This window comes from Rhinopithecus bieti, unplaced genomic scaffold (assembly GCF_001698545.2).
Source record: "Rhinopithecus bieti isolate Rb0 unplaced genomic scaffold, ASM169854v2 scaffold_5476, whole genome shotgun sequence".
In the NCBI taxonomy this organism is placed as follows: Eukaryota; Metazoa; Chordata; class Mammalia; order Primates; family Cercopithecidae; genus Rhinopithecus; species Rhinopithecus bieti.
The window spans coordinates 1,403,841-1,422,710 of record NW_016805433.1 but is presented as its reverse complement, the minus strand read 5'-3'; the positions used below and the strand labels follow the sequence as shown (position 1 = coordinate 1,422,710).

The 18,870-nt window shown below is 35.5% G+C and overlaps 1 protein-coding gene across 1 annotated transcript in view; it reads left to right on the top strand.

Moving 5' to 3' along the window:
- NAV3 (neuron navigator 3) overlaps positions 1-18,870 on the top strand; it is a 383,881-nt gene that overhangs the window by 141,694 nt on the left and 223,317 nt on the right. The window contains 1 exon segment of the mRNA XM_017872509.1: positions 17,808-17,876. Coding sequence (XP_017727998.1) covers positions 17,808-17,876 — 69 coding nt within the window.

The following is an 18,870-nucleotide window of genomic DNA, read 5'->3' as shown; positions in this document are numbered from 1 at the left end:
GAGAGGGAGGAATTACAGATAGAGATACACAATTTAATGTGTCAATTAAAAGAAGAGATAGCAAATATAGGCAAGTCTTTCTAGGAGTGTTACTAACATAGTTATACTCCACTATCTTTAGTTCTTTTGTTGGTTAACTTTGTACCTTTATATATTTTTGTACCTTCATATAATGGAATAACATCTTTATTTCTTTTTCAATCACCTGTAGAATATCTTTTGGTTTTTGTAAAACCTGGATATTAAAACTACGGTGTGGTTCTCCTCTATCCACTGACAATTTCCAATCTCTGTTATTGGCACTTTTATTTTTTGTTACCAATGTTCATATGATTAATCTATTTTGTACACGTATCTGATTGTTCCATGCTTTTAGTATAGGTTGATTCTAAAAGTTGTATGTGTGTGTATATATATATATATATATATATATATACACACACACACACACACACACGTGTATATATATACATATTCTTCAGAATCAAGTAATATACTCTGATTCTTCCCTAGTTAAGGCCTATCTGAAAGTTGATATTTGTTTGAATTGATGCATAAAATGGTAGATAATTTGAATAAGGGCCAGAGCTCATTTTATTATAGTTTGGGGAGATGAGTCCAAGTAAACCAAGGGATCACTGTATGCCAGGGTCTTTTTTCTGGGATTATTCAGTTATTATAGTTTAAAATGCTTTTTGTGTTCGGATAGTTGGTTTTGGTTTAGTTTTGCTTGTAAAAAAATTATTCTTAGTTTTACTTTTCTTAACTAAGTCAGAATCAATTAAACTTAATTTTCTAGGTATAAAATAAAAACATCATAATTGTATTTTATCTTTCCAAAAGAATTGTGAGAATATAAATACATTTGAAAGTATGAGACTAACTCTTAATTTAAGAACTTAAGAAATACTTTTTGCCATAAATATGTAGTTAAAAACAATGGTGAGCCATTATTTGTCCCTATCAAATCTTTTTTAAGATGTGAAATGTTATTATAATAGAGCTGTGACTCATGATAACTAATTTGTGATTTATTTATTTAAAATTTTATCACAGGACATTTTGATGGCCTAGTTAGATATTTTCTACCAAACACTAGAAATTTGATTCCAACCAGAGGTACTACGTATTTGGCATATATGAGCCACTTTCTTCTCAAATAGAGCACTGATAATATATGTAATTATTTCATTTACAATTTTATACTATATGAAATTATTTATTAATCTTTTCTACTAAAGACTAACATCAAAAAGTTAAAATTTATTACAAATTTTCAAAAATTTTCGAAACTTATTAAAGTCAACAGCTATTGAATTTATTAATCTGTTTTCTACTAAAGACTAACCTCATCTCAACTTTTTAAGGTTAGTCTTTATAAAAAACAGATTAATAAAGTCAATATATATAATTTTGAATAAATTTCTAAAATTATAATTAATAAAGTCAGTAACTATTAGCTTTTCATAATCCCTTTTCTATGCCTCTACTTCTGACCATCCCAAATGCCTCTTTCTGATTGATCTCTCAGTCTCATAAGATGTTAAAAGAAAATAACTTGATTTTATTAATTACGATTTTCAATATGGAGTAAAATTACATCTCAGTACATTCAGAACTTCAGCCTCAAAAGTTGAAGTTAGTCATCAGTAGAAAACATATTAATAATTATGGACCTTTTTTCTATTATAAGTCAATAACTTTTCAAATTACTGACATAATAAAACTGCAACTGTCTCAAAATCATAATTGTCTGGACATGATAGCTCATGTCTGTAATCTCAGAACTTTGGGAGGCCAAGTCAGGAGGTCACCTGAGGTCAGGATTCCAGACCAGCCTGGTCAACACTGTGAGACTTGCTCTCTACAAAACAAATACAATACAGAAAAAAAAAAAAAAAAAAAAGCCAGAAGTGGTAGTGTGTGCCTGCTGTCCTGATTACTTGGGAGGCTGAGGTGGGAGGATGGCTCGAAACCAAGAGGTCAAAACTGCAGTAAGCCATAATTGCACCACTGCATTCCAGCCTGGGCACAGAGATTCCTCCATATATATATATATGCTATAATAATTATGTCAGTATAATCATTAGATTGTTTTTCTGTAGCCAAGTCTACATGGAAAATCAGGAGATAACTTGGTGAGCATGGAATTACATTTAGGGGATTTGCATGTTTCAGCAACTTAGTCTTGCTTATGAGACTTTAACCATTAGTCAAGGGCACACTTTCAACTACACCTCTTTATATTCCCTTTTCTATGCTTCTACTTCTGACCATCCCAAATTCCTCCCTCTTTCTGATTGAGCTCTCAGTCTCATAAGATGTGAAAAGAAAAAAAAAAAAAAGCCTTCTCTTTCTGCTGTGTGGCAGACTCTAGACCAGTGCTCACCCATCAGAGATGTTTTGTGACCCCAGTCACTGCTTACTAAAATTGTTACTGAAATGCCAGAGATTTGGTCTAGGTCCTGCTGTGCACTACAGAGAAAGCCAGTTACTGAGAGAATGAGTATTGCCAGAGAAGAAGGCTTTAACTGGGTGCTGCAGCTGAGGAGAAGGAAGACCAGTCTCAAATCCAACTAAAATTAGGGGTTTATATGGCAAGGAAGAAACGTAGCTATGTGTGGGAAAACAGGAACGAGGGAGGGATAAGGAAGAGGAGTTGGTCAACAGGAAGCAGGTGGTCAGTTAAGCAATCATGACAGATGAGGGGCCTGGCGTCTTTTTGTCCAGATATAATTATCTGATAAGTTTCAGTTCCTTGACACTATTTGGGATGCCTGATGGTTGGTTTCCCAAGAAAAAAACTCAGATAAGACAACCGTAAGTTTCTCAAGTTTTAAGACTGGAGGGGTCAATTTCTATGTTTATTCAAAAGAAACCATAAACATCAGTTCTATGGGACAATTGGGCTGGCTTGATTATGATTGTATTGATGATTATATTTGCTTTGCAGTAAATGGAGAGCAGCCCAATTATAAGGACTTGATAGAATAGATTTTCTCACAAATCTTCATATACTTTATAGATATTCATCTTTTAAATGTAATAAAAGTCATTTTCCTGAGCATATGTATTAAGAAATAATTTAACATATTTTGTGATGACTACAATGCTTTTTAAGTATTTAGAAGTATTAAATAATCTGATTTTCACTGATCTGTGTGGTCTTTGCCTAAGTTAGTTTAAATTTTAGTTTGACAAAATAACTTTTGCTACCAGTATTCAAGGTCCGATTTTTTAAAGGTGGTTGCATTCAAATGAATTTTTGGAATGAAGCTCTGAATGTATTGAGATGTAATTTTACTCCATGCTAAAAATTGAAAATGGGAAAACATCCACAGAACAGCATCGTGGAGTAGTACTTTGAGCTATGTGTAACAGCATTTTGGAAAATCTAATTTATGGTGATATTGTAAAAGAAATATGAGCCTCATTTCCTGAATTCTCCTTTATCTTGAAGTTTGACATTCCTAAAAGAGCAAGAGACTTTGATGCTGTAATATCTTACACAGGCCTCTGCCTCTTTAGTTACTGTTTTGAGATCTCACAAAAGCAGACCATGCAGGTGGCCTTATTAACTATCTGTGGAAATTTAAGATAAGACAGAGGTTATAACATATTTTCATACTGTATTTCACTAACAGGATAAGTTATCACAGTAACCTGTCCCAAATGCAATTCAGATGATATTTCAGCCACCCGGTTACTAAAAAGAAACACATGTGGATAAAAGCTGTTTCTGACTTATTTATGGATTAGGCAATAACTGTTTTCAGTGAACTCTTAGCAAAAGGGGACCGTATTTTATGATGTACTCTGCAGTGAGGACAGTTTTTGCAAAATGCCTTAAATATTTTTTAAGGACCACATACAGTTTTGAGGTACCAAAGATATATTTGCAGAAGTGGCTAAATAACTCTTTCTTAGTGCTAATAGCATGTTAGTTATCATTTTATAGCAGTTCACAAGGATCCTGCAGAAGTCTTTATACTAAAGGAAGAATTTAGTTTAAGGAGCTCTTTAAATCTTAATTCTGAATATATGGTTTCATTTCTATCCCAAGCAATCATAGGACATATAAAGAAATTTATTTCCATCTATCTCCATCTTAAAACCCTTAGTAAATGTATTTAACTGTCTTTAAAGTTTATTCTTTTGTCTAAAATTCCTTAGCATAAAACTTTAAAAAACACATTTAATTATAGTGTATTTTGGGTACTTTATTCCAAATTTTTCTCTCAAGCCATTTTCAGTGAATTTGAAAGGAAATAATTTCTGTCTTTTTAACATAATACTGTATCATAGAAGAGAAAATTGGGAGGTAAAAATTGCCCACTACAACTCAAACCCAAGAAAGCCCTTATTTTATACTCTGAGATTTGTTTCTTTATATTCCTCTATGTCTTCTTGTGAATGNAATATAATAAGAGTTATAAAAACCTATGTAATATGAAAGATTGCCCTTACATTCTATTTTGCCCTAATAAATATAGTTTATTCAACTACTTTTTTTTTAAGTACATCCATTTAAAAATTACTGTTTTCTACCTGGTTTTTAGGTTTTGATGAACCAGCCACTGTCTACTTGGGCAGTCAATGCATAACATATGGCTTAACATTAGAGCCTTGTGTTCTTTTCCACTGGTGATTTGAAAGTTCAAATGTGACTTTTCCACAAATAAATTGGCCCTCACCATGAGCCAAGAGATACATTAGACATGTGGCTAAGATAAAGTGATGTTCCTTTTCAAATCACCCACCATCTTATAGAGTACCTAGATATTTAAGCAGATCACTTAATAGACATGTTAAGTAATTGAACAAAGCACAAGTTGCTCAGTGATCAAAGTTAGAGGAAAGAGCACATATGAAGGCGCTGACAAAGGAAATGCCTTTTCACATTCAGGAAACGGTAGTTATTTGGCTGGGAAGAAAGTTAAAGTAGAAATGGGTTCTGGGTATCTATTGCTGCTTTACAAAAGCATCCCACAATCTAACGGCACAAAACAACATAACCATTTTACGATGCTGATGGATTTTGTAAGCCAAGGAATCAGACAGGGCATAAAGAGGATGGCTTGTCCTTGCTCCACTATGTCCAGGACATGCAATGGAGAAGGATGGAATGGCAGGGATGTCACAAACTGGTGAGAGACAGTATATCTGTGGTTAGAGAATCCACTTCCAAGATGATTTCTTGACTCACAGGTCTAGCAGCTTAACTGAAATTCACACGGCCACTCCAGCATGACACCCTTAGTGGTATCATACTTCTCACATGGTAGTTCTAGTGGTTAAAACAGCCTCAAGCCCACTCAGACTCTAAGAGATGGGTGGATAGCACAAAGATCTCACCTCTCAATGGAAGGATGATCAATGAATTTATTGTATTCCTGTGTTAAAATTGTCATAGCATATAATGAGGGGGAAGAGTGGAGAAATAGGCAGAGGTCAGTTTGTGGAAGTTGTGAACTCTACGCCTAGAAGCTGGGACTTATTTCTAAATGTAAAGTAAAATTGCTTTGAGAAATTTTTATCAGAGGAAAAATAGGACTATTTATAATTTAGAAATATTGCCCTGGTGACAGGGTAGAGAAAAGATGTGCTTTGGGCAGGAGAATAGGGATGGACCCTGCTCTGGTGGCAAGAGAATAAACATTTTAATGTTTGCAGATGTGAAAGTCAGACTGGAATAATGAATTCGGTTCCTGATTGGAAGTAAGGGTAAAAGACAATCATCATGCCTCTACTTTTATTGATGAATTGAAATATCATGTATTTCAGTAAGACAGAAAATATAATCCTATAGTGGGAACAGATGAGAGGAAGGGGGCAGAAAGAAAAAAATTTAGCTTTGGCCTTCTGAGGTTTAAGATTTTAATGGAACTTTGGTGACTAGTATGTGGCTCCGGAACCTAGGAGAGAAGCCAGAGCCAGAGTTACAGATCTGGGAACATTAGCTTAGCTATGTTTTATTGATTGAAACAATAGAAATGGAAGAAATAGCTCAGGAAAAGAGAATAAAGGTAGCGGAAAGAAAGGAGAGCTCGACACAAGACTCTGGGGACCACAAACAGTTAGAGGTGAAGTGAGCAAGCAAGGAGAATGAGAGAATGTTCTTTTTGTTTTGCAGTGTACTGAGTTATGGTAACTTTTTGCTAAATTCATAAGTGTAAATTGTTTTTCTATTGAGAAGTACTTCATCTTCTGAGACATTTTGTTCTTGTCTTTCAAATTATTCCTGAAATTTAGATACAAATGAAATACAAAATTCTGGTTGAAATATTAAATAAACCATATTGAACATATATTCATCTAATCACTGCATCACACAACAAAACACTAAGTCCTGAATTTAAGACACTTTTGGATTCTGTGCAGTGTTGAGATTTATGTTTTGAAAGGCTCACCCTGTGTGTGCTGTTTTGGGAATGCTGGTTCTTTGGTGTCTTATTGGGACAGTTTCTAATGATTTCTTACTGGGCTAAGTCCTGTGGGACTTACGTTGTTGACTTTGGCAAGCGAGAATAATGAATAATATCCATAAAATTTTTGAAGGAGAATAAGACTTAATTGTATTTGATTTCAAGAAATCACAGTCCCAAAGTAATTTTAAACTGGGAGACCAAGGGCCACAGTTAAAAGCTCAGCCATTGTCCTGAAAGAGCCATGCTTATGTGCTTTCAAGTAAGAATAATGTAACATCAACAGTGCTAAGTGAGAACCAAGGGATGTGGTATTAGAAAGACTTCCAAGTGCAGGTGTGCAGGGTAATAGCGGCTAAAATTTACACAGGATTCATTAGAATAGTTACAGAGCCTCCAGAGACTCTCAAGTATGCATTTTTTAAACCTGGTATAGCACGTATCTTTATCAGACACCCTTCTAAGTGATCTACGATTTGGTCCTCATAAAAACCTTCAGGGGCTGGGCACGGTGGCTCACGCCTGTAATCTCAGCATTTGGGAGGCTGAGGTGGGCGGATCATGAGGTCAGGAGATCAAGACCATCCTGGCTAACACGGTGAAACCCTGTCTCTACTAAAAAAAAATACAAAAAAATTAGCTGGGCGTGGTGGCGGGCGCCTGTAGTCCCAGCTCCTTGGGCGGCTGAGGCAGGAGAATGGCATGAACCCGGGAGGTGGAGCTTGCAGTGAGCCAAGATAGCTCGACTGCACTCCAGGCTGGGCGACAGAGCGAGACTCTGTCTCAAACAAACAAACAAACAAACAAACAACAACTAAAACACACACACACAATCCTTTAAGTAGCTGTCATCCTCATTTAACAGATGAGAAACTAGGCACAAAGCAGCTGAGCTGAGATCTGGGTAGGGCAGCTGGCTGTAAATTCTTTGCTATTAACCAATGTATTAGATGTTTACTACTGGCATTTGAACATATTAATTCACAGAAGATAAATAATGCCATCTATCATTTCTTCACATCTGCAAAATGCTTTTGTTTCTCTTTCCAAACTTGACTTTGATTTCCATTAAATATAAAATTACATTTTTTTTTTTTTTTTTTTTGAGATGGAGTCTCGTTGTCTCACCCATGCAGTGGTGTGATCTCAGCTCCCTGCAACCTCCACCTCCTGGGTTCAAGCGATTCTCCTGCTTCAACCTCCAAAGTAGCTGGGATTACAGGTGCATGCCACCATGCCTGGCTAATTTTTTGTATTTTTGGTAGAGACAGGGTTTCACAGTGTTAGCCAAGATGGTCTCAATCTCCTGACCTCATGATCCAGCCATCTAGGCCTCCCAAAGTGCTGGGATTACAGGCGTGAGCCACCGCGCCCAGCCTATACTTTTTATGAATAATATTAGTTAGTATACATGGCTTTAGGGGTTATAATTCTCCAAATGAAACAGTAACCTCTGTACGCTTTAACCTTCCAAATTAGTCTTTGTAACACAGTGCCAGTACATCGGAGGTGGTCAATAAAAGTCTTTTCAATGATTCATTAATGGGACAATTGCATAAATGAATCTTCATGTTTGTCAGAATAAGGGGAACATTGAGCTAAGTTTGGTTTCTCAATCGCTATGTCTATGTGCCACTTTGAAAACCTTAGGAATGTGAAGCTGCTTTCTTATTTATTCATTAATTCAATATCCAAAAGTATTTATATACTTTGTTAGTGAATCATTAGAATAAGATCAGAGAGGCCTCTTCACTCTGTCAGCACTCTAACGGTGGGATTCACACCTGAATATCCATTTTCCCAATGTTTTCTATTTCTTCACTTTTTTTTTGTATTTAGACATAACGTTGAATTGGAATTTTCTTTTCATACACTATACAAGGGATGTTCAGCTTCATTTTCCTACACTCTTTTTTTTTTTTTTTTTTTGAGACGGAGTCTCCCTCTGTCACCCAGGCTGGAGTGCAGCAGTGCGATCTCGGCTCACTGTAAGCTCTGCCTCCCGGGTTCATGCCATTCTCCTGCCTCAGCCTCCCGAGTAGTTGGGACCACGGGTGCCTGCCACCACACCCGGCTAAGCTTTTCTATTTTTAGTAGAGACAGGGTTTCACCATGTTAGCCAGGATGGTCTCGATCTCTTGACCTCATGATCCACCTGCCTCGGCCTCCCAACGTGCTGAGATTACAGGTGTGAGCCACCGTGCCCGGCCTCCCACACTCTTTTCTATATAACTTTATTGTACACAGAACAACTCAAGTCAGAGGCCCAGGATTTGTCTTAGATTCTTCCCTTTCTTTCAATTCCTGTGTCCACTATTTTAACTTATTTTAATCATTTACTTCTATTTACTGTGCCTCTGACTTCATTCAGGCCTATATAAAATCCTGCCTGAATTTTAGCCATGATTTCCTATTTTATCTGTTTTCAGCCTTGTTAACATCTCCCAACCTCATTTCTTCCTCACTCTTACATATCTAAAGGAAAGGATCTATCTAATCTGAGAATTTAGTATTTCTTCTGCAATTAAATTTTTTTGGTAGTCTCCCACTGCAATCATAAGAAAGACCAAATTCCTTAGCAAATTGATAGGGCTCTCTAGGTTCTTACTTGGAAAAAAACTAGGTGTTAAAATATTATTTGTAGGGCTGGGCGCGGTGGCTCATGCCTGTAATCCCAGCACTTTGGGAGGCTAAGGCGGGTTGATCACTTGACGTCAGGAGTTTGAGACCAATCTGGCCAACATGGTAAAACCCTGTCTCTACTAAAAATACAAAAGTCATCCGGGTGTGGTGGCATACACCTGTAATCCAAGCTACTCGGGAGGCTGAGGCAGGAGAATTGCTTGAACATGGGAGGTGGAGGATGTAGTGAGCTGAGATCGTGCCACTGCACTCCAGCCTGGGCGACAGAGCAAAACTCCATCTCTAATAATAATAATAATAATAATAATTGTAGAATGAATGAGAAAATTAAAAATATTTATAATTACCACAATAAATAAGCATAAGTTGAAACAATTCAAATATCAACTTCCTCAGCTGAGATTTTTTACAAGAAGCTTGATATTATCCAAAGAGATAAAATTCATACATTATATGAGGTTAAGGTATTATGTTTTGGTGATTTATAGAATTCTGTATGTGCATTATGTTGAAGCAAATTTGATTCTTGAGGTTGAAAACTAAACTAAGGTATGAGGTCATATATACATACATATGACCACATTTTGCATGAAAGTCTGCTATTAAAATAACTACAACATAAATAGAATAGTCTACAAAAATCTTACATGAAATTATTAACATTTTCTTAACTGTATTGATGAAGGCATGGAGAAGAGATACAAATACATTTTAACTCTCATTCTAATTCTTGTTGAAAAATAAGGGCTGTTTGAATCCTTTGCAAGGATTATAAGGCTACCGTAGAAATTAGTAGGAAAAACAGTTCCATGATTGATTAGTGATGTCTGTAATGGATGTGGGAGTGGCCAATTATAAATTATGTTTCATATTTATTAGCCCTGAATAAAACGTTGCTAAAAGTTTTAAATAATATTTGCTTGTAAGACTATGAGAATAGTTGCTTAAGTACTATAATTATTTTAACCTTTAAAATTGTTTTATTTACTCTTGATTTCTATGTAAAGTGGATTGAAGTTGTTTAATATTATTTCTCTGAATGTCAAATGGTATATTTTGAAATTAGATTTGTTTGATACTTGCAGAGATGATATTCTGTACACAGATTCTACAATATCTTGGAAATCTTCACAAATCTATGGAGCAATAAAAACACTTCGACTGATAATTTATACAGACAATATGGTACAAGAGAACAGAGTACAACTTATGGAATGTTAACAAATTTAAGTTCAAATTTCAGCACTTTAATTTACAAAATGTGTAAAATGCACGAGTTAACATCTAAAGACTTAATTTTCATATTTTCAGTTGGTTGTATAGTAGAACCTTTGCAGGACTGCTGTGAGGATTGAATAAGATAAACATTAATTGCTGCCAGTTAATAAGGATGTAATAATGACTAGTGTCTGTCTGTTCCCTCCTTTAACATCTGATAATTCCATTCTTGGAACAAATTCCCTTGCTTAGAAGGTAGGGATAAAACATGCCATCGTTTGAAAATATCACCCAGCAAATGTCAATGAATTATTTTGTTATTGAACATATACCAGCCCCATGATAGAGAATAAGAACGCAAAAATGAACATAATTCCTACCCCGGAGAACAACACAGTCTGTTTAGGAGACAGATACTTAAATGATTAGTTACTGCACCATCAAGATACAATATTCAAGACATGTCAAGGAGATATTCAGAAAGGGGATTCTGAAGTTTAGGATTGAGATTGGGGTTTGAAATATACAATTACTACAAAAGAAGGAAGGAGTATATTATATCTGGGATTTTAATTTTTAGAATATTTATGGTAACAGCATGAAATTTTGTGGGTGGTGACAGTGAGTGAACCTGCATTTGGGAAGCAGAAGTAATAGCTGGAGATGTGGCTGTTGTGTCAGGAATGCTAAAATGATGAAGTCTGTAAGAAGGGGGCTGCTGACATCTGGCGAAGAGGCATGGCTTGAGATTTTGGAATATGCTGTTTGACTTTAGAAACTGTGAGTGTTCTCCTTCCAAGGAGACATCTGTGGATATTCTGTAGCGCACAGTATCTCCAATTTTATTATGTATAGGAATCACCTGCGGATTCTGTTTAAATGAAGATTCAAATCAGTAAGTCTGAGATGGGATCTGAGGTTTTATATTTCTAACAAGCCCCAGGTGATGTCAGTGTTGTTGGTCTACAGACCACATTTTGAGTAGTGAGGCTCTAGTGGTTAGTAAAAATGGGTAACCACAGATTCGGCCCTGTTTACCTTAAGAAGCTTTTTTTTCCTTATAATAAATGGATTTCATAATTCCACATGAGGATTTACACTGAAGCTGAAATAGGAAGCTCTGGCAGTTTGGATCCTGCTGTGTTTTGATCACCAGATGAATTCCATACTTTAAAAATAGTTGACTATGTATAGTTTTCTCTTCTTCCCTTCCATGTTTGGGAAAAATAAAAAGCAGCTCCTTGATATTCCAGTTTACTAGAAAGATGATCACATACTTCGTTTAGTAGGATCTACAGGGAGCCTCAAAATATTTACTTCTTTTGTGCTTCTGTTTCTGACATCTTTTGCCCACCCATAAAGCTAGTAGGAGTCTAATCATACAGGATTTCAGAAAAAAATGCACTCTTCAATTCAGACATCTAAAAGCCCTTAGTTTACCGCTTTTCTGACTCAGTTTATTTTCCTCCATTGCCTGAGAGCTGTGTCGACATGTCACCTGTGTCTGTTTTACTAGGACTTGGCAAGTTGGCTGTGCTTACTCACCAGGTTTGTTACTAGTATGTTATAAACTTGAAGCCTGGGAAATGGTATTACAAGCACTGTGGAGAATAAAATGTTTTTCTGCTGTCCAGGGAGGCATAGACAATAATGTTAAGAAAAATAAAGGAGCTATTGAGAAAGATTTTGAGTTAGATCAAACAAGTAATGAGAGAAATGGGGAGAGGTTGATTATGTGAAAATTTGATAGAAAAATAATGAGAGAAAAGTAGAGGAATATTGAAACAGAAGATTTGATATTTCTGTCCACCCTAGACTACCAGTGATTTTTAAGGTTACAGTAATAGCTTATTTTTTTAGACAACATTGCAAACGTTCAACTAAGTCTCCCTTACTCTCTTTTTGACTTCTTTTCAGATGAAAAGACAAAACAGGGGGAGGCAACAGACATTTAAGTGTAGTTACTAAGGACATAAAAACAGGATGGCAGTAATACTATAATTAGAACCAGCAATTAACAAATGTCTCACTAGCTTACACATAAATACACGTGTTTACGGTGCCTTTACCTTTGCACGATATTTCATAAGCATTAGGTATTAGGCCAAACCAAACACTTTGCCCATTGGGTTTCCTGTGGAAGCTAAAGAGCTAGCTAAAACCAACCAACCAACCAACCAAACAAACAAACAAAAATAAATTGTTCTTCCAAGGAGTCCAAGGAGTCCATGCTTCTTGATCTATAAACATCTGAGAGTGGCAGACACTTAATGTAGCAACAGGCCATTGACTTTTGACTAGGTGCCTCTTAGAAATGCCGTTGGTACAATGTAGCCTGTTAGTAGCTGAGATCATGAAAAATAAAGGACAAAAATCATGAAATTGATAAGACCAATGGGTTAATTGGTGAAATAATATTTATTCTCTATACTGGAAAATAGATCCATGGAATAGTGAAGTTGCCTTATAAATAAATCAAACATAAACAATTTCTTATATACTAAGCATTTGTGGCAGTTATATTTGGCAGATAAATTACTTTCGAGAGGATAATAAGAATAGCTCTTATTCTGCTTTTTAAAAACATACTGAATTCCATTTAAATTTCTCATGGATCCATCAATCTGACTTAACCATTATCACCTCACAATTTACCTTTTTTAAAATTCATATCCAACCATTCCAAGCTCCTAATTCCACTATTGACTATTTCAAATCAGCTATTCACCTCATTTTGTTAAAAAAATTAAATATATATCTGTGAAAGATAAGAGTTTATTTTTTAATATACTTACAATATTATTCAAACACCAGGGGTTTAGTCTAGGTCCTGCTCTCTGTTGCACAGTAAGCCAGTCACTAAAATAATAAGAATTTCCAAGGGAGAAGACTTTACTCAGTTGCTGCAGCTGACAAGAATGGGAGATCAGTCTCAAATTCACCTCCCCAATCAACTAAAACTGGGGGTTTATGTAGTGGGGAAGTCACAGTGGCTACATGTGGAAAAGCAGGAATTAGGGAAAGGTAAGGAAGAAAAGTTGGTCAACGGGAAATAGGTCATCTGTTAGGAAAACAGGAATTAGCAATGAGTAAGAAAGTAATCATGACAAACAGGGGCCTGGCATCTCATTGTCTAGATGTGGTGATCTGGTAAGTTTCAGTTTCTTGATACTATCTGAGAGGCCTAATGGTCAGTTTCCTGAGAAAAGGAACTCAGATAAAACAAATGTAAATGGCTCAAATTTTAAAACTGTGAAGATCAATTTCTATGTTTATTCAAAAGAAATGATACCTTCAGTTTTATGGGACATTTAGGCCAGTTTCAACAATTCAAAATAATTATAACACTTAAAAATTCATATTAATTACTTAGTTTCATTTAACATCCTAGTGTTAAAATTTTCTCAATTTTCTCATAAAGTTGAACAGTTGTTTATTTGAGTCAGAATTCAAATAAGCTTCTGTACATTACAATTGGTTTTAAGTTCTTATAAGACTCTGTAAGTTTTCTCTTCATAACTTTTCTTGCAATTTATTTGTTAAAGAAATTGGGTCATTTGTCCTATTGAGTGCTCTACTGTCTGTGTTTTTGTTATTGTATTTCTGTAATATAGATCTTTGAAAATATGTCTCTATTAATTGTGTTAATAATACACTTCCTGTTACAACACTTATGGTGCTGGTTTGGTGACATGTGACATACTATGTTTTCAAAATGTATTAGTTTTATTATTTCTTTATTTAATTTTTTATTTTTTCCAAGCAGAGTCTCACTCTGTCACCCAGGCTGAAGTGCAATGGTGCTATCTAGGCTCACTGCAACCTCCGCCTCCTGGATTCAAGCAATTCTCCTGCCTCAGCCTCCAAAGTAGCTGGGATTACAGGCTCCACCAGGCCCAGCTAATTTTTGTATTTTTAGTAGAGATGGGGTTTCACCATGTTGGCCAGGCTGGTCTCAAACTCCTGACCTCATGATCCACCTGCCTTAGACTACCAAAGTGCTGGGATTACCGATGTGAGCCACTGTGCCCAGCCTAGTTTTATTTTTTAAGAGACAAGAGTAGGCAAATTTCCTGTATCTGATAGTACTGGTACATTTGATGAAGAGATTGCCTTGAAGAAATCTCATTATGTTTATAAATTTAAATTAGTAAAGTTAAATTAAATGTTTTCATTACATAAAAGGGTACAAAGCACAGTTATGAAAGCTTAGAGATTTAATATGTGTCTAGAAGGTGATAAAATGTTGCATAGACTTGGTGTAATTTAAGGTGATACTTGAAAAATGGTTAGAATTTGGTATAATAGACACAGGTAGGGAGTATTCCCATAGGAGTTATAGCACGAGTAAAGGCACAGAAAAATAGAAAAGTACAAGTGAGATAAAAACTCCTCTTGTCTTTTATCCTCTGACAAAGATAGTAGAACATAAACATAGAAACATAAGAATATTTTATAAGGCTGGGTGCAGTGTCTCACACCTGTAATCCCAGGACTTTGGGAGGCCGAGGTGAGCAGATCAAGAGGTCAGGAGTTTGAGACCATCTTGGCCAACATGGCGAAACACTGCCTCTATTAAAAATGCAAAAAGTAGCCAGGCGTGGTGGTGGGTGCCTGTAATCCCAGCTACTTGGGAGGCTGAGGCAAGAGAATTGCTTGAACCCAGGAGGCGGAGGTTGCAGTGAGCCGAGATTGTGCCACTGCACTCCAGCCTGGGTGACAGAGCAAGACTCCATCTCAAAAAAAGAAATGAGTATTTTTTAGAGGATCTTGAATATCAAAATTTACTTTGAATCTTCACTAATTAGCTGCATGCTTTAGAAAATTTATTGTATGTCTTTGGCCTTTGCTTCCTTCACCTATAATTTCACTTCTCTATTTGAGACAAACAATAATATCAAGACACAAGCCTAGATATTCATTTCAATTCAAATATTTGATTCTGAAGTATGAATTAGATTAGCAATACAACATTTGAATTTCTCTAGGTCAGAGGTATCGTGGGACATATTCAAGGCTTGAGTTAGAGTGATAAACATCAGAATTGATGGAAAACACAGGTACAGATGGAATTGTAGATATTGAATTCGTATGACTAGGTATTGATTTCTCCTCTGTAATAATTGAAAGGGAAATGGAAAGAGTCAGCTGTTGAGATTTTCAGCCTACATTATTAAGAAAACTGTGGTCCTGTGGATAGAAATAAAGAAATTTTAGGAAGGAGTTTATTGAGAGCTGGGGAATAAAAGAAGGAGAATGGAGAGTTTGATGTGATGAGTTTGAAGCGCATGCAAATGGATGGGTCTTTCAGTAGGTACTGATGGATGGGAATATGAACAGAGGTTAATTTTAGGAGTAGAATTTTAGTTTAAATCTTAGTATAAAGTGAATTACTAAGTAAACAATGCATAAAAATATTTGAGGAAAGAGGACATACTCTTGAAGGAAAAATAACATGCCTTTAAGAGGTGGGGAAACAAGGACCCCAAAAAGAAAAGAGAAAATGGGACAAAAATGATGGTGAATTAATTGGGTCAGCTTACTGGAATGCCAGTCTATGAACAGGAGAGGCTCAAAAAGGAGCAGGGACCAACATGGTTAAATACAAAGACTTTAGAACACAGTGAACATTGAAGAAAACACTTCAAGATAACAGCTTCACCAGTGCAAGAAAGCAGGACAGAAGCTACCTATTAAGGGATTGCAGTGAGAGGGTTTGGTGTAAGAATTCAGGTTCAAAGTAGAGTCTTCTTATATAATAAATCGGAAAACACACATGGACCATAAAATGAAATTGATTTTGGCCAAATCATTCAAACTTTATGGACTTTGTTGTTTCTCCAGTTCTATGCTAAGAATTATATTATGGCACTTCTTTAAAATAATGAGGTGGGGGGACCAATAAGGTGGCTTCAACTCACTAAAAGAAAATATATTGTTTCATTGTTATCTATTTTGCTAATAGGTGTGTTCAATTTAGAGAAAGTAGGGTAGACATAGTGGTAAACAGATAGTTCTCTTACTCTTGAATTGACAAGTAGACTGAGAAGTTCACAAAAGGTTTTTCCTCACTTTGCATGTTTTTATTCTTTAATTTTCAAAATGCTATTTCACTGAATTGAGACAGTTTGGTTTTTATTTCTGAATACTTTCTGATAGTATTATTACTGAGGTAGTTTAGACAGTTGTGGCCAGTTGTTTCGGTGCTCAGTGTAGTTAGAATACAGATTGCGTTATACACAAATAACAATTTATCACATGCCAAATGTGCTCTGTGAATCTGAAAGCTCCCTCTATATGAGGATATATTTCCCTCAAGCCAGGCAATTTTAAGGACCTGCAAACTCCTACCACAGCCTAGCTCGGTGTAGTAAAAGTTATCTTAGTAAACACATCATCATCCTAAGTAATCCTTTCCTTGACTAAAATACCCCCTACTTGGCAGAGAAGCAATTGGATCAACTGCAGCAGGGCTCCAAGTGATCCCACCCTGATTCCAACACCCCCATGTTGTTCTTGTTTCCTTGGAGGCCTTGAAAACTGTGCATGCACAGCAACTGGGTTCATGTAGAGCCATCCCAATTCATCTGAGAAGTGATTCTCCACTTGGGCATCAACCCATGACCGTCACAGGCTATGTGAACATGTCCTGGGTTTATCGGGTCTAACTATATCTTTCAGAACACTGATTCCAGAACTCGTAGGTAACTCAGAGATCAGTTGAAGTTAATGTGTAAATGTGCATTTTATTTATAAAGTATTGCTCTTCAAAATATGGCTTAAATCATGCTTTCTTGTGTGCCTTTGAACAAATATTTTGATTTAAAAAATCATTGAGAAATGTAATTACAGAATGCCCAGAAGTTGTCATGAGTATTTGTTAAGTTTGTTTATGAAGAACTTAAGCCCACTTTAATTTCTGTTTGTGTATCGATCTTCCCTGAGACAAAACATCTTTTATTGTTTACTCCCTTGAAAATAATCTAGTCCTAGAGGCCAGCAATAACTTATTAGACAGAAACCAGATTATTTAATCACTTGACTTTCAAAATAATATTTAGATTGAAAAAAGCAAATTAGAAGAGTTTACAAAAGGAACTAATGATTGTCATCCCACACTCTTCTTTTTCATTTTAAACTTTTTAAGAAAGTGATCTTTCATCATGTCAGCAAAACTTTAGTTTCCCTGAATTTCACAGTCGTTTACAAGGTTGAATTTTTTATATGATGAAATAGTACTATTTTAAAAATATTAATAATATTACACGGCCAAAACTGTAAAGTCAGTGATAACACATTTTATGACAAGGTGTGCACTGCATTATTTCATAGTACATTCATAATCCACGGTCATGTCGAACATATAACATTACCATGATTTTCTAATTAATTTGTTCTTTATACATGTTTATACGTGTTCCAATTGCATTTCATTAATTCATCGTTTTCTTGTAAGTTTGTGCTTTCCTTCCATGTTCAAAGAATCTCTTTAATTCAATTTCTCTGTTTCTCCTCATACAGTCTGGCAGCCAGATATGCAACTCAGTCTAATCACAGTGGAATTGCAACCAGTCAAAAAAAGCCTACTAGGTCAGTTAATATTCTCTAATTTATTGCTTCTTAGTGATATTCAAGTAAATACCCAGTGATATTTTGTCCTATCTTTTTTCTTTCTTTAATGATGCACTTCTGAATGAGAAGTTTAGAGCACTAAAGTTTTCCAGGAAGATTTTCATACACAGTCTCAGGGATGAGCGTGTTTGTGTTAGATAATTAAATGGGTTTTGGCATCTTTTTTAGTTTAGTTATATGTAGTGCTATAACTGGGCTGAACTCTAGGTTCTAGACTTAGAATCAATCAAGAAAACCATTACTTTGAATGCCCAATTCTTTCCAAGTCACATAATCTGGAAGTTATACAACAAAATTGTAATTGCTTTTTGAGATGGGCATGCATTAATTATTGCACATTTTAATGGAGAACTGAAAAGCATTGGTAGATTTTAGTGGGGAAGTTAGTACCAGGTCAGTCTGGACTGTTCTTCTAGCTATAATAGTTTAATTTTTTTGCTTCTTTATGACATAGGTATAAAAAAGACAGCCTGTTATAATAAATGACAGTACATTATGTACTGTTTGGAAAATAATGACCTATAAAAATGTTTTGAAAGAGTTTGATTTTTAAAAAATGTTAAGTTGCTGAAGGCATGATGGTAGCATGGAACAGCTGAATACAGCCGCAGCAAATGAGTTTTGCACCTCTGATTAGTATGTGATCCTTTGTGTCATCTTACTCACTGGGAAGTATCCAGCAGTGGTTTGTTAGTTATTGTTCCATTGATGAATCATATTATGCAATGTTTGACCACAAGGAATGCGTCTGATGCTTTGACTTGAGGTAGGTGTCTTTCCCCTTGCCTTGGCTTTCTAAGTTATATTCATTTTCAGAGTAGCCAACATGATTCTGGAAAGACAAATTTAAAAGATATTTAATTAAAAACTAGAATAAATGATATAAATTATGATGGGTAAGGAACAGTGACCTGCTATGCACAATGAGCATTTTTTTTTTTTTTTTTTTTTT